This window comes from Zasmidium cellare (assembly GCF_010093935.1).
Source record: "Zasmidium cellare ATCC 36951 unplaced genomic scaffold M409scaffold_31, whole genome shotgun sequence".
Lineage (NCBI taxonomy): Eukaryota > Fungi > Ascomycota > Dothideomycetes > Mycosphaerellales > Mycosphaerellaceae > Zasmidium > Zasmidium cellare.
In genome coordinates, this window is record NW_022986975.1 from 65,806 (window position 1) to 82,595 (window position 16,790).

General features: G+C 54.1%; 6 protein-coding genes across 6 annotated transcripts; 3 read left to right on the top strand and 3 right to left on the bottom strand.

Moving 5' to 3' along the window:
• Nucleotides 1-70: 70 nt before the first annotated feature.
• M409DRAFT_26269 (uncharacterized protein) lies at nt 71-1,161 on the bottom strand (the record flags this gene model as incomplete). The annotated part of the gene is made up of 3 exons (XM_033808030.1): nt 71-747; nt 805-1,072; nt 1,129-1,161. The coding sequence occupies 3 exons, from the start codon at nt 1,159-1,161 to the stop codon at nt 71-73; spliced, it is 978 nt and encodes a 325-aa protein (XP_033664113.1).
• Nucleotides 1,162-2,179: 1,018 nt separating this feature from the next.
• Nucleotides 2,180-5,347, top strand: M409DRAFT_26270 (uncharacterized protein; the record flags this gene model as incomplete). The annotated part of the gene is made up of 1 exon (XM_033808031.1): nt 2,180-5,347. One exon carries the CDS (start codon nt 2,180-2,182, stop codon nt 5,345-5,347), a length of 3,168 nt encoding a protein of 1,055 aa, XP_033664114.1.
• Nucleotides 5,348-5,535: 188 nt separating this feature from the next.
• Nucleotides 5,536-6,816, bottom strand: M409DRAFT_68539 (uncharacterized protein; the record flags this gene model as incomplete). The annotated part of the gene is made up of 4 exons (XM_033817887.1): nt 5,536-5,672; nt 5,725-5,860; nt 5,935-6,480; nt 6,580-6,816. The coding sequence occupies 4 exons, from the start codon at nt 6,814-6,816 to the stop codon at nt 5,536-5,538; spliced, it is 1,056 nt and encodes a 351-aa protein (XP_033664115.1).
• Nucleotides 6,817-8,013: 1,197 nt separating this feature from the next.
• On the bottom strand, nt 8,014-9,761 carry M409DRAFT_57529 (uncharacterized protein; the record flags this gene model as incomplete). Its single annotated transcript, XM_033813657.1, has 4 exons — nt 8,014-8,136; nt 8,258-8,953; nt 9,068-9,418; nt 9,663-9,761. 4 exons carry the CDS (start codon nt 9,759-9,761, stop codon nt 8,014-8,016), a joined length of 1,269 nt encoding a protein of 422 aa, XP_033664116.1.
• A 1,869-nt stretch (nt 9,762-11,630) lies between these two features.
• Nucleotides 11,631-13,186, top strand: M409DRAFT_26272 (uncharacterized protein; the record flags this gene model as incomplete). The annotated part of the gene is made up of 3 exons (XM_033808032.1): nt 11,631-12,126; nt 12,185-12,324; nt 12,374-13,186. The coding sequence occupies 3 exons, from the start codon at nt 11,631-11,633 to the stop codon at nt 13,184-13,186; spliced, it is 1,449 nt and encodes a 482-aa protein (XP_033664117.1).
• A 2,259-nt stretch (nt 13,187-15,445) lies between these two features.
• Nucleotides 15,446-16,669, top strand: M409DRAFT_26273 (uncharacterized protein; the record flags this gene model as incomplete). The annotated part of the gene is made up of 1 exon (XM_033808033.1): nt 15,446-16,669. One exon carries the CDS (start codon nt 15,446-15,448, stop codon nt 16,667-16,669), a length of 1,224 nt encoding a protein of 407 aa, XP_033664118.1.
• Nucleotides 16,670-16,790: the final 121 nt, after the last annotated feature.

A 16,790-nucleotide genomic window follows, 5' to 3' on the forward strand; every position in this document is an offset into this window, starting at 1 on the left:
TCGATTGCATGGTACCGGGCTGATAATCTCTTGAATGGTCTCCATAACCACCAATAGCCTGTCCTCCCAGCTACCCATCCTCATCATCCAACAAATCCACCACCCTTCCCCTCCCCTCCGCAACGCCCTCCAGCCTCGCTCTCACCCTCCCATCTTTCTCCACAATCTCTTTCAACTCCTTCCCCAAATCCAATTGTCTCAGTTTCGCCTTCGACACATCCTGCGCAATCTGCGCTTCTAATAGCTGCGCCTCCAAAAGCTCTGCTTTGATTCTGACTTCTTTCAGCTGGCTTTCTTTCAATTCTGATTTGATGCTGGCTTCTTTGACGGCGATCTCTTTGAGGAGCTTTTCGCCGCGGAGGGCGAGAGGTTCGAGTTTCTGGGATGGAGGTTTGGGTGGTGAAGCTCTGAGCAGAGTTGAGGTTAGACCGGTCGGTCGAGGACGTTTATTGGGAGTCAGGATCATCTGAGCGACGAAAGCGTCAGTGGAGGACTCTTCGGCAGTCTTTTTGCGCTTCAGCGTAGATCTTGGTGGTGGGATCGTGCGATGTGCGCCGCCGTTACTGGCAGGAAAGGGGAATTTGCGTTTCAACCCAGGTTTCGGTGCGTCTGGTGTTCGTGTTGGTGCGGTTGTTCTGGTCATGGCTTCGACTTCCGGACTGATTGTAGTTTTCGCCTTTCCTGAATACCCCTCATGTTTCGATTTCCCGGGATACGCCTCATCCTTCATCAGATGCTTGTAGAAGTCTGCAAGACACGGCTTGTTAACTTCACCTCACAGAACCGCTTTTCTTCGCCACTTACAGTGCAACCTCTCCAACTCGCCCAAATCGCTACTGCTCCACTGCTTCTCCACCGGCCGACTCGTCCTCATAGCACCGTGGACTGCCTCCATGTGGTAAAGCAGCGACTCCGTGGACAGCAGCTTCGTGCCACAGCATGGCCGTCCGACACCGTCCATCCGACAGAACAGCTCGCCGGGTTCGACGATCGGATAGCCGTGGGGACTGTCCGTGAAGCGAGGGGCATTTTTGGGCTGGCGAGGGAGGGCAGTATAGGCAGCGTAGGCGGGCTGGAAGAAGTGTTAAATGGTGAATCTTGCGACGTCGCAGGATTGGGAGACTTTACCGATTGTTCTTTCAGGGTGGTGACGAAGGACATGTTTCGTGGTGGCGACGTTGTTGGAGTGGTTGCGTGGATGGGAGAACTTTGGTGTCGCCGTCTGGTGTTGGCTGAGAGAAAATGAGGATGGCGGCTAGTTACTACTGTCTCAATAGTGCGTTCACATGTTGCCAAGAAGCTGCCACGTGCTGTTGAAGCCAGCGGCGTTTAGGGAAGGTGCAGCTTAGAAGTGAAACTATAATGACATCGACTTCGTTTGTTCCTCTACTCCAGGACAAGAAGACACAAAAGTGCCTATTCAGTCGGGCAACTGTATTCTGGCCTTACCGAGACATATCGCTGTGTCCAGTCTGACTTGCTACATGATCAAGTCATGAGCAACGCACCCACTCAATGCATTCATGAGCATCTCGCCAGGATTTTGAGTGAGGACTTCCACTACAAGAGAGACTGGTCCAGTACAGGTACACACAACCGAGTAGAGTCTGGAGGTCTCGTTATCTCCCTATCGATCAAGAACTCGCAGAAACAGCGGGCGAATGAATACGGGAGAAGTCGGGCTCGGGTGTCTCAAGGAGGATCAGGTTGGGATGCAGCAGCGGCAGTGCAGGCCGCCTCTTGCCATGGCTTACAATGCGCAGAGCAATGGTCAAGGAGGTCTTTGATCAGCAATAATCATTCCAGTCATCCTTAGGCGAGTCCAGTCTCATGCGATGTTGTGTCTGGGAAGGTGAGGCCGTGTGATGTTGGCGTAATGTTCAAAGGATTCACACGTGAAAGAAATACCGCACTTTAGCGGCGGACGAGGGCCGAAAGCCAATCACATCGCTCGTGGTCAGGCAAAAGACGGGCAAGACGGGTAGTTCGGTTCATGGCCCGGAACAACGCCGCCAGCAGAGCAGCTCTCGTGTTTCTAGCTTGCGCCTCTGAACACTTGCACACACACCACCCCATCCAGTCACCTAGTGACCCTATCCACATCACGCGACGCCCCGCGTCTTCTCCAACACCGCACGCTGCTCCAAGACAATCCGCGACTCGATGAGCATCCGCAGCCATGCTGCTTTCTCAACTCTGTCGATGCAGCAAACGCTTGGCCACTGGTAGTGCCGCTACCAGAGCCTTCTCTAGCATTGCTCCCAACGCGCCCCGAACTGCTCTGGTAGCCAAGAGACGGGAGCTGGGGATTGCCTCCTACAACGCCTTCACTGCGCAACATCGCCAGTATGCCGTGGCAGCCGAAGATACCGAACATGGCGTGGACCCCTCCGATTCCTTCCTCTCAGGAAACACCGCCAACTATGTCGATGAGATGTATGCAGAATGGAAGAGAGATCCTACCTCTGTGCACGTCTCGTGGCAAGCCTACTTCAAGAACATGGAGAGTGGCGACATGCCAGTGAGCCGCGCTTTCACTCCTCCACCTACGATTGTTCCCAACCCTGTGGGAGGCGTCACAGCACCATCATTCGCAACTGGAGCTGCTATGGGCGAAGGCCAAGGCAGTGATGTTATGAACCACTTGAAGGTCCAGCTTCTCGTGCGGGCATACCAGGCAAGAGGACACCACAAGGCGAAGATAGATCCATTGGGCATAAGAAGTCAAACAGCAACAGTACCAAGAGAGTTGGATTTGAAGACATACGGTTTCAGCGAGGCTGATATGGAGACGGAATACACCCTGGGTCCTGGTATTCTACCACGCTTCAAGACGGAATCGCGGGACAAGATGACTCTGCGCGAGATCATTGAGGCTTGCGAGCGTCTCTACTGCGGTCCATACGGTATTGAGTACATTCACATTCCCGACAGAGATCAGTGCGACTGGCTGCGTCAGAGAATAGAGGTGCCACAGCCCTACAAGTACTCCGTGGACGAGAAGCGCCGCATCCTGGACCGTCTCATCTGGTCTTCGTCATTCGAGTCTTTCCTGGCTACCAAGTACCCCAACGACAAGCGTTTCGGTTTGGAGGGTGGAGAGTCTTTGATTCCTGGCATGAAAGCTTTGATTGATCGCTCGGTCGACTACGGTGTCAAGGATATTGTCATTGGAATGCCGCACAGAGGTCGCCTGAACGTCTTGTCCAACGTCGTTCGCAAGCCAAACGAGTCCATCTTCTCCGAATTTGGTGGTTCCGCTGAGCCATCCGACGAGGGTTCTGGAGACGTCAAGTACCATCTGGGCATGAACTTCGAGCGTCCTACTCCATCCGGCAAGCGTGTTCAGCTCTCCCTCGTCGCCAATCCTTCTCACTTGGAAGCCGAAGATCCAGTGGTGCTGGGCAAGGCTCGCGCTATCCTGCACATGAACGGCGATGAGGACCAGGCGACATCCGCTATGGGCGTCTTGCTTCACGGTGATGCTGCGTTCGCCGCTCAAGGTGTTGTGTACGAGACTATGGGATTCTATGCGCTTCCCGCATACCAGACCGGCGGCACAATCCACCTGATCGTCAACAACCAGATTGGTTTCACAACTGACCCACGTTTCGCCCGCTCGACCCCATACTGCTCTGACATTGCCAAATTCGTCGATGCACCTGTCTTCCACGTCAACGGTGATGATGTTGAAGCTCTCAACTTCGTTTGCCAGCTCGCGGCTGATTGGCGTGCTGAGTTCAAGAAGGACGTCATTATCGATATCGTCTGCTACCGAAAGCAGGGACACAACGAGACTGACCAGCCTTCGTTCACTCAGCCCCTGATGTACAAGCGCATCAACGAGCAGCAGCCAGCCATTGACAAGTATGTCCAGCAACTGCTCGATGCCAAGACCTTCACCAAGGACGATATCGACGAGCACAAGAAGTGGGTGTGGGGCATGCTGGAAGACTCCTTCTCGAGATCTAAGGACTACCAACCAACCGCTCGTGAATGGCTGACCAGTGCTTGGAACGGATTCAAGTCGCCAAAGGAGCTTGCCACCGAAGTCTTGCCACACGAGCCTACCGCAGTTGATGCCGACAGACTCCAGTACATTGCCAAGATTATTGGTGAGCCACCGGAGGGCTTCCATGTCCACCGCAACCTGAAGCGTATCCTTGCCAACCGAACGAAGACTGTTGACGAGGGTAAGAACATCGACATGTCGACTGCTGAAGCTCTTGCGTTTGGTACCCTCTGTATGGAGGGTCACCACGTGCGTGTATCTGGTCAGGACGTTGAACGTGGTACCTTCTCGCAGAGACACGCCGTCCTTCACGACCAGGAAAGCGAAGACACCTTCACTCCTCTCAAGCACTTGAGCAAGGAGCAGGCGTCTTTCGTCATCTCCAACTCAAGCTTGAGCGAGTACGGTGTTCTTGGCTTCGAATACGGATACTCTCTCTCGTCTCCTAATACTCTGGTCATTTGGGAAGCCCAGTTCGGTGACTTTGCCAACAACGCACAGTGCGTCATCGATCAATTCATTGCTTCAGGAGAAGTCAAGTGGCTGCAGCGATCTGGTCTGGTCATGAACTTGCCGCACGGATACGACGGACAAGGTCCAGAGCACAGTTCTGGCCGTATGGAGCGATTCTTGCAGCTTTGCAACGAAGACCCCAGAATCTTCCCATCGCCAGATAAGCTTGAGCGCCAGCACCAGGACTGCAACATGCAGATCGTTGCTTGCACTACCCCATCCAACTCTTTCCACATTCTTCGCCGCCAGATGAACCGCCAGTTCCGCAAGCCATTGATCTCATTCTTCAGCAAGAGCTTGCTCCGTCACCCACTCGCTCGCTCCAGCCTCGACGACTTCACCGGAGAGAGCCACTTCCAGTGGATCATCTCCGACCCTGCGCACGACGAGAACGCCGAGTTCAAGATCCAGCCTCACGACGAGATCAAGCGCGTGATTCTCTGCTCTGGCCAGGTTTTCGCCGCGCTCTTCAAGTACAGACAACAGAACAACCTCACCGACACCGCCATTACTCGTATCGAACAGCTAAACCCATTCCCATGGGCTCAGCTCCGTGATAACCTCGACAGCTACCCCAACGCCGAGACGGTCGTTTGGTGCCAAGAGGAACCACTCAATGCCGGCGCCTGGTCCTTCACTCAACCTAGAATCGAGACTCTCCTCAACAACACACAGCACCACGACAGGAAGCACGTCATGTACGCTGGCCGCAACCCAAGTGCGTCGGTGGCCACCGGTCTCAAGAGCACGCATTTGAAGGAGGAGCAAGATCTCTTGGAGATGGCGTGGAGCGTGAAGCAGGACAAGCTCAAGGGAGAGTAAAGAGATAGACGAGCGAGGTATTTGCGGGAGTTGATTCCTTCTGCGATGCAGTCTCTTGGTTCGCAAGCGTTGCCGCTGATACTGCCCTGTGTGAAAAGTCTTACGATTGCGCTTGTTTTGTTGTACATATTATTTGGTGTAGGTCATGGTCGGCGTTTCTAATGATCCTTTTCCAGAACAGCTTTCTTTCAATTCGCCCTCTCAATGGGAGGCCCACGGATCAGGAATGTTTTGAACGGCACTGCTTTGGCATAGAAGAGCGCAGTCTGCTCGCGTATCGGTCTGGGTTGAAAGTCGATCTCAGTCATTTCGAAGTGGTTTCGTTCTGGAGATACCAGTCAGCGGACGTCAGAACACGAAATCTTCCAACAACTTACCGCAAGCACTCGTAAACGACCCAAACGTCTCCGCATTGCGCACCGTCCCCGCAATCAAAACCTGCACACCCGGCCTCAACTCAAACAGCATCCTCATCGTCGCCACAAGCGCCGAGATAGCCTGCTTATCGTACGTCTGTGTCTCAAATCAGTAAACCCTTCCCCGCACCAACCAACCAACCATTCCGCCAAAAAGCAAAAAGAACTTACAATATCCGCCCCAACAACAAGATCCACCGGCCACTTCTCAAACTCCTCCTCCACCCACGTCCCCTTGAAGCCCCTCCCCCACCGGAGCACACTCGCGCCAACTCTGCCCCCCTCGTCATCGAGCCCATTGAAGAAGAAATTCTCCTTCAAAGCCTCCACGACCCCCTCGTCGCCATCCGTAACCGTGACGTGCTGCGCGCCTAGATGCTTCGCGGCGAGGATGGAGAGGAAGCCCGTTCCCGCGCCGAGTTCCAGGACGTTCTTGCCTCGGATGAGGTCAGGGGATGTGAGGAGGTACGAGCCGAGATGGAGCGCGGCTTCCCAGGTGCGGAAGCCGGTGGTGAGGGAGCCGGAGATGAGGTGCGGGCGCTCGAGGAGGGTGAGGGTGGGTTCTTCGGAGGGGGGAAGGTGCAGGTTTTGCTGGGGGGAGGTGGGTGGGAGGCAGACGAATGTGACGTGGGATTTTTGTTGGACGGCTTGGGATTCGGAGGGGAGGGTGGAGGTGATGAGGGTGGAGAGGTGGGTCATGAGGAGGTCTGAGATTTCCTAGAGAGATGGAGAATGGAAATCAGAATAGAGTGGGATAGGAACGTGGGAAGTTTGTTGAGAGAGGAGACGGTGTTGATTGTTCGTTGATTGACCTACATCTTCTTCGGGGTCTTCGATTGATTGCTCGATTTTCTTGACCAAGGGCTTCAGTACCCTCAACTGATATCGTTCAGGAGGCAGCCTAGGATTCTTGTCGCTGTTGAAGAGATTTGCGTGGAGCCATGATTGGACATCTGCGTCTCTCAGTAGCTGTTTTGGCGGCCAAGCTAAGAAGTCTGGCTCAAACAGCTGGAGATACTGCCGGCGGAAGAGCACGAGTTGAGGATCCATCATTGCCCACAGCTGATGCCGCAGTCAAGGTCTGAGGTGGTTGAAGTGAAGTCCTACGGATCGGTCCGACGATCGGGACTTGAGATGCCGATCTCTCTTCGGGAGAAGATGAAATTGAGTACATCCGGCCGGTCCAATTCATGACAACAGCAGCGAACGATGGCCGAGTGCACTGCCTCACCTCAGTGCACGGCTCCCTCTTCGCAGCGTCATAGCCTCGTCATGTGAAAGTACACCCGAGAAATCTTTCTCAAACGCCCAGACTCGTGCCCGACTCCTCGCTCCCTGCAGCGTGGCTTGGACATCTTGACACGAGAGCGAGATTGCGCTGACGCAGCGTGGCTCTTCTGCTGTCATTCGTATTGCTTTCTAGTCAGGCGTTGCGTCTGTAGCGTACTGATTATGCATGGCATATATGCGAAAATGTCATCGGGCAGATTGGGTCTGACTATATGTGCCCGGTCGGGTGGTTGCTTCAAGCCACATGTCAGATATCAGGCCGTTTCCAAGGCATCAAAAGCGTTAGCATTGGCCGGCCGGGTGCGGAACCAGGACGGCGGGCTCCTTTCCTCTTCGATGGCGTGCGTATGGTTGTTCCTTCGGCCCTTTTGGTGATGATGTTCATATGATATAGGGACTGGCGAAAACGTTATCTTGCCATCTCTCGCAGTCCAGAGCAAGTCTGTTGTCGATGTCAACATGCCTCTGCGAGATTGTTGAGAGCTTTTCGAAAAGGTTGCCAACGCCTCTTTCCCACTTCAATCTCATCGAAGATTTCCTATATTGGATGTCATCAGATCCTAGAAAGTATCACAGACGTCCATAACTTTATTGGGCAACAATATCACCTGCAACTTCTCGTCTTGCCTGTTTTGGAGTATACCCGGGGTTGTTGCAAGAACGTCTAGGTCCAGACCGCGTTTGCCCGAAGTGACTCCAAAGCTGCTAAATCGGGGAAGACAGTTCCGACTTCCAACTTCGCGCTGGCAGTGATCCCGGTGAGAAAAGGAGCTTTGATGTTGTCTTGACCAGGCTGGTGAGCTTGAGCACGTTCCCGAGATCGGGGAGCATGGTGTGTAAGATACAGCATTGGTCGTTGATTCAAGTGTAGCTTTGCCACGAACTGGCTGTTTGTTGTGCACTTTGTCCATGGCATGTCGAAACAACTCCAGTGAGCTCATTTCGTCGTCATGCGGGTTGTCATGCCACGATTGTGTCGAGTCGCCGAATCTTGAGCAAAAGAATGATGTGAGCCATGACAGTAGGGTCTTGATGCCGCGTGACCACCACCCGTGCGTTGCCATCATCAGCGTTGGGATATACCTACTAACGACAAGCCGCGAGATTGGATAAGAGCCGGAGGCCGCGCCGGCTCATGGCATCCATGAATCCGGATAGTTGCCGCTAATGGAAACAATGACTGATGGAGGGGTGTTTCACGTACTATGTTATACGCGTCATTAGAACCAATCGATCCACCTGCGTGCGTGAAGTTTGCGGAAAGCGGGCAGTCGTTTTGATAGCAGAAGCAGGATATTTCCTCTTCGAGGATGAGTCTTATGAGGGCGGATGACGGATCCGATCTCAGCGAGGTTGAACGCAGCAGGGCGTTGCTATTCTTTGACTCGGGGTGGCAGATTTCTGCCGGCTTGCATGCCGCAACCCAGGGACGATCATATACCAGGGCGGCCTGATTAGCAGGATCTTGATATAACCGGTTTGTGGAAGTTTTCCTGCCCAGTCGGGGTGTGAGTCGAATGGCTGCCGCCCGAAAGGTTGGGCTGAGAACCGGCTTTGAGGCCGTTTGCGAAGGACGAGATGGTGGAGAGTAGGCGGAAGCAGGAATGGTTGATGCTAATGCTGATGACCAGGATGTTTGTCTTGCTGGGAGGTTCCTGCAGGAGATCTCTTGGCATGCAGGAGGAGTTGGATCTGGGAGACGGCGGATGCCTGTCGGGGCATGGGCTGTCAGCAGCGTAGACGCGAATGTTGCATTCTGTTCTGTCTCCTTCCGCGATTGCAACATCAACGCAGCTTTGCAAGTCGGGTGGGTGGGGTCACCGCGAAGGGCCAAAACACCGGCGAAGTGGGCGTGTCTGCGATGGCGAAGCCCCTGCGTGCACGCGACCGTTGGAAATTGCTAGGCCATGGAAGGGCGGGAGAAGGAAGGGAAGGCTTCCACACGAGGCCCTCGCTTCCAGCCATGAGACGACCTCCGCCCCGTGCACATTGCCATGCCATCATCAGAACCCACGCAACGCCGTTCGTGAGTCCCAAGGGCCACATAGCGCGAAGACCGTCGTCTCGCGGGGGCGCCAGAAGTCTTCTGGCGAGCTTCTGTAGCTGAAGTTGACCGCAACGTCTCGAATTGACAGAGATTGAACGTCAGCATTGTTGTTTTCACGAGCCACGCCGTGTTTGACTCCCCACCATCGAGAACGAGCACGCCTGCGTATGAATCAAGGATGTCTCTGCTAAAGCTTGCAGTAATCAGTCTGATGCGCCGGGGTGGCAAGCTTGACTCGCCAGGTCCGTCCTGGCAGGGCAGCATCGCTGGCGTCCAGTCGGCGGGCAGATTGGGCTTTGCGGACAAGAATAGCATTTGCTAAGAGTGTTCATCACACGTGGAGGGAAGACGTGGTCTGTCTCTGTAGGCAAATAGGCCTCTTCGAGATGAAGGTAGGGAAGGAAAAGAAGCTGTCAAATTGTTGTTGAAATCAACCTGGTTTGACTCTACTCGTCATGTGCAAGACTCTCTGGACTTTTACGACTCATCGTTGCCAGCACGGTGTCTGAACGCTTCGATCGCTTGCTGCTGCCGTCTTGACGGGCCATGGCAGCAGATCTACCACCCGTTGTGCCGCCGCTTGGGTAGCTGCACGCAACCATCCCACTGTGGCTTCGTCCAAGAAGACGACCTTGCGCGTTGGTGTGGATGCCGGGGTCATCCTGAAGAGCGATGCACATGGAGGCGCGTGCAGCTTTATGTGGGTGTTATGGACTGTAATCTCTCGAGTATGAATTGTCAATTGATTGCAGCCTGGCACTACTGCTCTCTGGTGTATATACTGGCATCACATGCTGCCCAAGCTGCGTGGCCCTACCTTTTTCTTTCTTGCTTGGACCATTACTACACGTTCCTTCCAACAGTCCTACCACTTCGTTAATACCATCAACCTACATTCATTGTAAAGCATTGATACTACCGTCATTCACCCATCTCCTAAGGTCCTTAGGCCGGCGGCTGCGGCCCAGTAATTGTCCTCGATCAGCAACGACCTTGGTAATCGTGCGTATCTCGCAGGTCGCGATATGTAGCAACAGGAGGAAAGAGAATTGGGAAGTGTTTGGGAAGTTGTTTTTGGAATAATCGGAGACCGAGTTTCGAGGAACTGGAGGAGGACCGGACGACCGCTCAGAGGCAGAGCAACACAGCGAATCGCTCTGATTGAGCTACCGCAACAGGATCGACCTTCGTTTCGACCACCTCAACTGGAAACACAGAGGCCAAATTGGGCTTCGACGACTGAACATCTGCTATTCGAAGGGGAACCCGGCGCCTAGGCCATTCATCTATTGGTATTCTGGTCTCTCAACCGCCACGGGCAAGATCCAGCAAACAGGAACTGTCGGGCACGCCACGCACCCTCGACCAGCGGTTACGTCTCACTCGACTCTGGTAGTCAGAGAGAAATAGAACTTCTGGCTCAAGCTGGAACGCGGAGTTGCGCAATTGAAAGCAGCATTACTGGGAGGATTGAAGGCGGCTCCCAGACGGAACCACTGTCAGCTCGTCGCCACGCACCACCCAGACGAAGTCCGTGGGACCATCCAGCGACGACGTCGTGCTGACGAAAGGGATACGATCGCAGACTCGTGGGGGAGTGTTTCCAGCACGTATCGGAATCGGTAGCGCTTGAGAGTCGGCGCATCGAGTGCATCACATCAAATTAAGCGGCTGCAGGAGAGACGGAAGGGGAGGGAGACGACAAGGCGGACGGACAAGATTAGCAGTGCAGCGGTCCCCGAACAGGCTAGCGCAGCCGCGCCCGCGGGAAGAAGGGAGACTCACGCACGCACCACCTCCTCTCGACTGCAACGCGATTCTCAGAAACATCGCCCAAGCCATCAGGACGTCGACGGACGCGGCTGCCATTTCGTTCTTCATTCCACCGCGACCGCATCTTGGGCGGATTTCATCTTGGGAAGGTACGTGACTCCCTCGTCATCGACGGCGGCGACGTGCAGCGAGAAACAGCAGCAGACTGCTTCTCCTATCCGAATCCCTACGCGCGGCGGCACCAGCAGAAACATCACAACACCACCACGACACATCCTCCCTGTCCATCGTTCCTGCCGACCTCGAACGACCTCTTCATCCTCACTCGAGTCGTTCCTGACATTTGTCTCCTGCAGGCGCCATTATTCCACTGCCGTAGTCGCGAAGCAGTGGCCTCGAGGATCGTGCACCTAGCGTCTTGACGAACAGACCACCCGCACCTACACCACCACACCTACATCGCCGCGCTCGTCGACGAAGCGTCCAGTGTACGACTCCGAGTCGGCACTCACTTGCGACCGTCGTGGTGCCCGTCACGTGGCATTTGCGTCTCGAGTCAGAAAATTTCTGCCATCCAGTCAGTAACACACCGGCGTTGAAACACTTGCTGCAGTTTATGTCTCTGCCGTCTATTGGACACATATTGCTCGCCCCGCAGCACAAGAGGAGGGACAGCTTCACCAGCGTGGTGGACATGGACCTTCATACCTTGCTGAATACTAATCGAGCAGCAGCAGCAGGCGCGGTCAGCCGCAACATGCAATACGAAGTGCCTCTCCCGATTACCTTGAACCACGACATGTCGAACTCCGGCCACTACGCGCAGCAGAATCTCTACGTGCCCAACGGCAACAGCAGGATAAAATCCGAGAATGGCTCTGAGCGTGGCGTGTCACCGCACACCTCGGACCATTCGTCTCGATACTCCTCCCAGACGCCCCAGAACTCGGTAGCCTACCAGCAGATCGCCGCACAACTCACCAACGGCATGCGATACCCTTCACCGAATCAGCTGCCCCAACAGAATGGGATCTCGATGTTGCAGCACTCCTACAACCCCAATGCGACGCAAGATCAGTCGTACCACCAGCAACCCGCACAGCTGGGCGCGGTGCAGCAGAACATACAACAAGCAGACCAGAGTCCGATGGAGGGTGGGCGGACAAGCACAGGCAGCACTGGGCTGCCCAAGGCATTCGCGTGCTCGACATGCTCGAAGGGTTTCGCTCGGAGGAGTGACTTGGCGCGTCATGGTGCGACACCAATGTTTCATCCCTGCTCACAACACAAATATACTAACGCGCATTTCAGAACGTATTCACTCAGGCGTACGCCCCCACGTCTGCGATCACCCTGGCTGCGGCAAGCAGTTCATTCAGAGGTCGGCCCTCACCGTCCACTCTCGAGTCCACACGGGTGAGAAGCCTCACATGTGCGAGCGATGCGGCAAGGTACGAAATACTTTTTGATGTTGGTGATGTTGAAGCTGACAAGTCATAGCCTTTCTCGGACTCCAGCTCGCTAGCACGTCACCGTCGCATTCACTCTGGAAAGCGTCCCTACAAATGCCCCTACGCCGATTGCCAGAAGACCTTCACCCGACGAACGACACTCACGCGTCACCAAAATCACCACACCGGTACCATCGAAGAGTCAGAGGCGGCAACAGCTGCAGCTCTTGCGTCTCGAGTCTCCATGCAAACTCAGCGATCTAGAGGGTCGGATGAAGAGAATGAATACTCGGGAGATGGCAAGTCCCCAATGCCAGCGCCGTCGGAGAGACCAGCTTCGGCGTCTCCTGCTGCAGGCATGAACGGGGTGGCTCAAATGCAGAGGCAGACGTCGGACTACTACATGAACGCGATGAATGGAGGCATGGCCGCTGTACCTGCACACATTCGCACGGAGATGGCCCCGACATCTCGCGCCCAGTCTCCTGCCCAATACCAGCTGGCTGTCAACGGTCAGCAGCAACAACAGCAGCGACCGCAGCTCACCTCCAACCCGTCATCTGGCTACAATCCACCTCAGATCCTAGAGCCACCTACCGCCAATAGCCAGCAGCAGCCTGCCAGCGGCAACAACAGCCCACACATGAACAGCTCGATGGGCTGGCAATCCCCACACAACGGCCTCCAGCCTGGACAGCATGCTACCGAGTACACCTACACCGACCCGAACGGCAACCTGGTCAATGCGGCTCCGATGTACTATCAGCAGTCCAGCGTGCAGCGCCCTCACAGCACTGGTCCAATGGACCACTACCAGCAGATCCGTGGCCAGGAGATGTGGGCAGCGCAGCATCAGCAGTAGGATTTCGATGGCCAAATTGCTCACGTGGGACCTAAAGATCAAGCGGCGGTGTTTCTCGAAAACATCGAAGACATTCCACCACTGTCTCACGAAGAACAGGAATCGTCAAGTCAGTAGTAGCTGGCACGGACGACACGCTTTCCATTTGCATTTTCATCACCGCCGGCGTTTTTGGACTGGCTTGATACCCCAGATTCGTTTCGTGGATCGTTCGGCATGGCGGGCTTTGATTTGGGTCGTTCTCGGCGCCACACTCGACTTTTACTCGGCGAGCTTTCCTCTCTTCGGTCATCGAATCGATTGTCGATGCTCAGGCGTCACTACGTTACCGCCAATCCATCTCCTTTGTACCGGACCGGACTAACACGCGACACTCAGTCACTTTAATCTCTCTCTCTAGTCATCAAATTGCTCTTTTTCCTTCGGCGCGACAAAATGGGAACTGGTTGGAAGTGGGATTTCGCTTTCTTCTCTCTAATGAGTGTATGACCGCTGAGCGTGTAACATCATCGCACCTGGGCTTTGTGGCCACAAGGAGGAAGAGCGGAGAGGGGCAAAAAAACGGGTAGCGTGGCTTCCCAACTTTAACTGTTAGTACTGTGTAATACTGTTTTCGCGCGGCGCGTCATTACCGTTCGCGCGCAAAGACTGAAGTGACGGGGTTGTTGCTTCGATTTTGGGTCGTGAAAGGCCGAATATTTTTGGTCGTGTGGCGAAAACAGGCGTATTCAAGTGGGCATTGAGGGTAACCGGTCAGAGGGATATGCAGGACAGGACGGCTGTTCCTTGCGACCAAGTTTTATGTGTGAGTAGAGTAATAGTATTTTTGCGACAATGGAGCTTTTTCGAGCAAACACCTCGTGATGTTCCATTCCATGTGTTGTGAAACTCGAGGGGTGAGGTGAGGCTTTTCATATGCAAGCTTCACATTCTTGTCAACGGAAATGTGGGGCTTCAGAATTCAGTCCAAACGTCAGTGACTACGAACTCAGTCGCAGTAGTTCGTCACATGCTTCACCACGTTCTAACACTCTCTCACTCATACACGTCCTCCCGCATCAAACCGCAATCTCCATCAAGGGATTTTCTGCCCACCGCGCCCGATCCACCCCAATCCCCCTCGTGCCCACATTAAACCCAAAGTCCATCATCTGTACCCCCTTCCTCATCCCAGAACTTAAGCACAGGCGCCACGCATTTCAGCTTTACTTGTTGCTCTTAGTCTTGCTGTAAAGATCGATCTCACAGAGGATCGTCGCTATGAAGAGGAGTTGGGCATGGTCTCTGTCATTATTAATGGTTAGACATCGACACGTAGGTCCGTTGGAGGTCGATGCGAGTGATTAGAAGAGGCTGGGAGTCTATCTCAATTACCTCCGACACGACACGAAATCCCTTGGTCAGATATTCTCTCAAAACCAGATCCTCAAACCCCTTTCACGACGTGACACTCTCTGCGAAACGCCAGTTGATCGGTATGCTGGACTCTACTGAGCCAGTAAATCTGATCGCATCTACGGCTTTCTGATCGAAACGAGCTTTGAGATCTTCGTGTTGTGGGCGAGGAAGGATGCCGGTTTTGAGGAGATCGAGACTTTCGTTCTAGACCGAATGGGATATTTTGTGTTTGATAGCGTTCGCTTTTGCCAAGTTTCCCTCAGTGGACTTTTTATACATCTTTCATGTGCGAGGTATATGAAGACGGGCCCGTTGGGTCGGCAGCATCTGCTAGTGAACCAGGGTTGCGTTGTTGTAGTAGTGTGTATGTCGTGCAACAAGTGCTGTTGACACTTCGGGCCGTCGGGGCAGTCGATGGTGTTCCTGTTCGGCCGTAACGAGCAAGATGAGGATCTTGTTCGGGCCGAACGTTTGGATCATTTTCGTAGCTATATAGGTTACTGGCGCGAGTTGTCCAACCACGTCTGTACATACCTCTCAAATCAAGACGCTTTGGGCGTTCAGCTCATTCTAGCAGGGTCAGAAGAGCTCGGGCGTTTACGTTGTCTCGAGTCGAGAGGTGTACGAGTGGCCGGACAAGCTGGATGCTAGGCGAGTGACCTTGTCGATGCCGTCTTTTTCCTTCGCTCGGCCATGTCGACGTTGTTCTTCTAGCTGTAGGTGAGATGAGGTACGAAGCGTTCGATTTGCATATATCTGTTCATTTTCCATGTCAGTCCGGCTTGCAAAACTTTACATCTTTCTGTTCACTTTGCAGCAAGTGGAGATATTGAACAACGCAAATCCTGATACAAGTACACCATGTCCAACACAGCCGCATCCGTCGTTAGTGTTGGAGCAAACCATGTATTCTCATCAGGCCGGAGCTCGTCGAGGACCTTTCAAGACGGATACTTCGATTATAACTTGTTGAAATTCTTGGGCCTCGCCACATATTCTGGCGCGGAGATCGGCGAGTGCTTCGAGACCGCGAGTCGAATCGTTGATGGCGACCCAGAGAGCTGGGTAGAGGCATGGCTCTCTACTGCAAAGCGTGTCGAAGGGTATGCGGACGAGGCGTTTGCCGGAGGTCACAAGGTCAGCGCGAAAGAGGCATGGCTTCGAGCCACGACGTATTACCAGGCTGCTTTCTTCTTTGTCCAGTATAAAGATCCTCGGAAGAAGCAGATATACGAGAAGCACACCAGCTGCTTCCAAAAGGCTGGCAAACTGTTCGAGCCGACGCTGCAGGTACTCTCCATCCCGTACGAGGGCAAGTCTCTCTTCGGATACTTCCTACGAGTGGATGATAAGCCGCGGCCGACTGTGCTGATACAAATGGGAGCCGATGGCAGTTCAGAGCAGATATACTTCTCTGGCGGTGGAGCGGCTGCTCTTCGTCGTGGTTACAATGCTTTGATCTTCGAAGGCCCGGGTCAGACTGGCACGTTCATGCGAGACCCCTCCCTGACCTATCGCTTCGACTGGGAAGTTCCACTCAAGGCGGTCGTGGATTATGCTTTGACCCTGCCACAAGTCGACCCAGATCGTCTCGCATTGATCGCATATAGCTTGGGAGGATTCCTTGGACCTCGCGCTGTTGCATTTGAGAAACGCATTTCTGCGTGCATTGTAAGCGGCCTGGTGCCCTCACCTTCTCATCTGGCCGGAAATCGCATCGAGCGGATAAAGGAAGCCGATGGAAAGTACGACCACTCCCAGAATTACCTCCTGTATGAGCACATGGCTAAGTATGGCCTGAACAACGGAATCGAGGACATTGACGAGTTCGCCAAGTACTGGTCTTCTTACGAGCTGTATGGCTTGGAGGACAAGATCACTTGCCCGCTTCTCGTTCTGCAGGCTGCAGCGGAAGGAGAACAGAACGTCGCGCTGGCGAAGGAGTTCTTTGACAAGTTGCCGAATCCCAAGAACAAGTTTCGATTGACGGTGGAGGATGAGGGCGCGGAGATGCACTGTCAGAAAGGGAATGCGATGCTTCTGCATGCAATTGAGTTCGACTGGTTGGACGATGTTCTTGCTTGAGAGTCTCTGTTTCGATCCAAAGTAGTGGACTAGTAACAGTACACAATCGATGAGAATGTTGATAGAGTTGTTGACGAGGAGGAGAAACACTGCGCAAGTGAAGCCTGAGCACCTCAGCCCG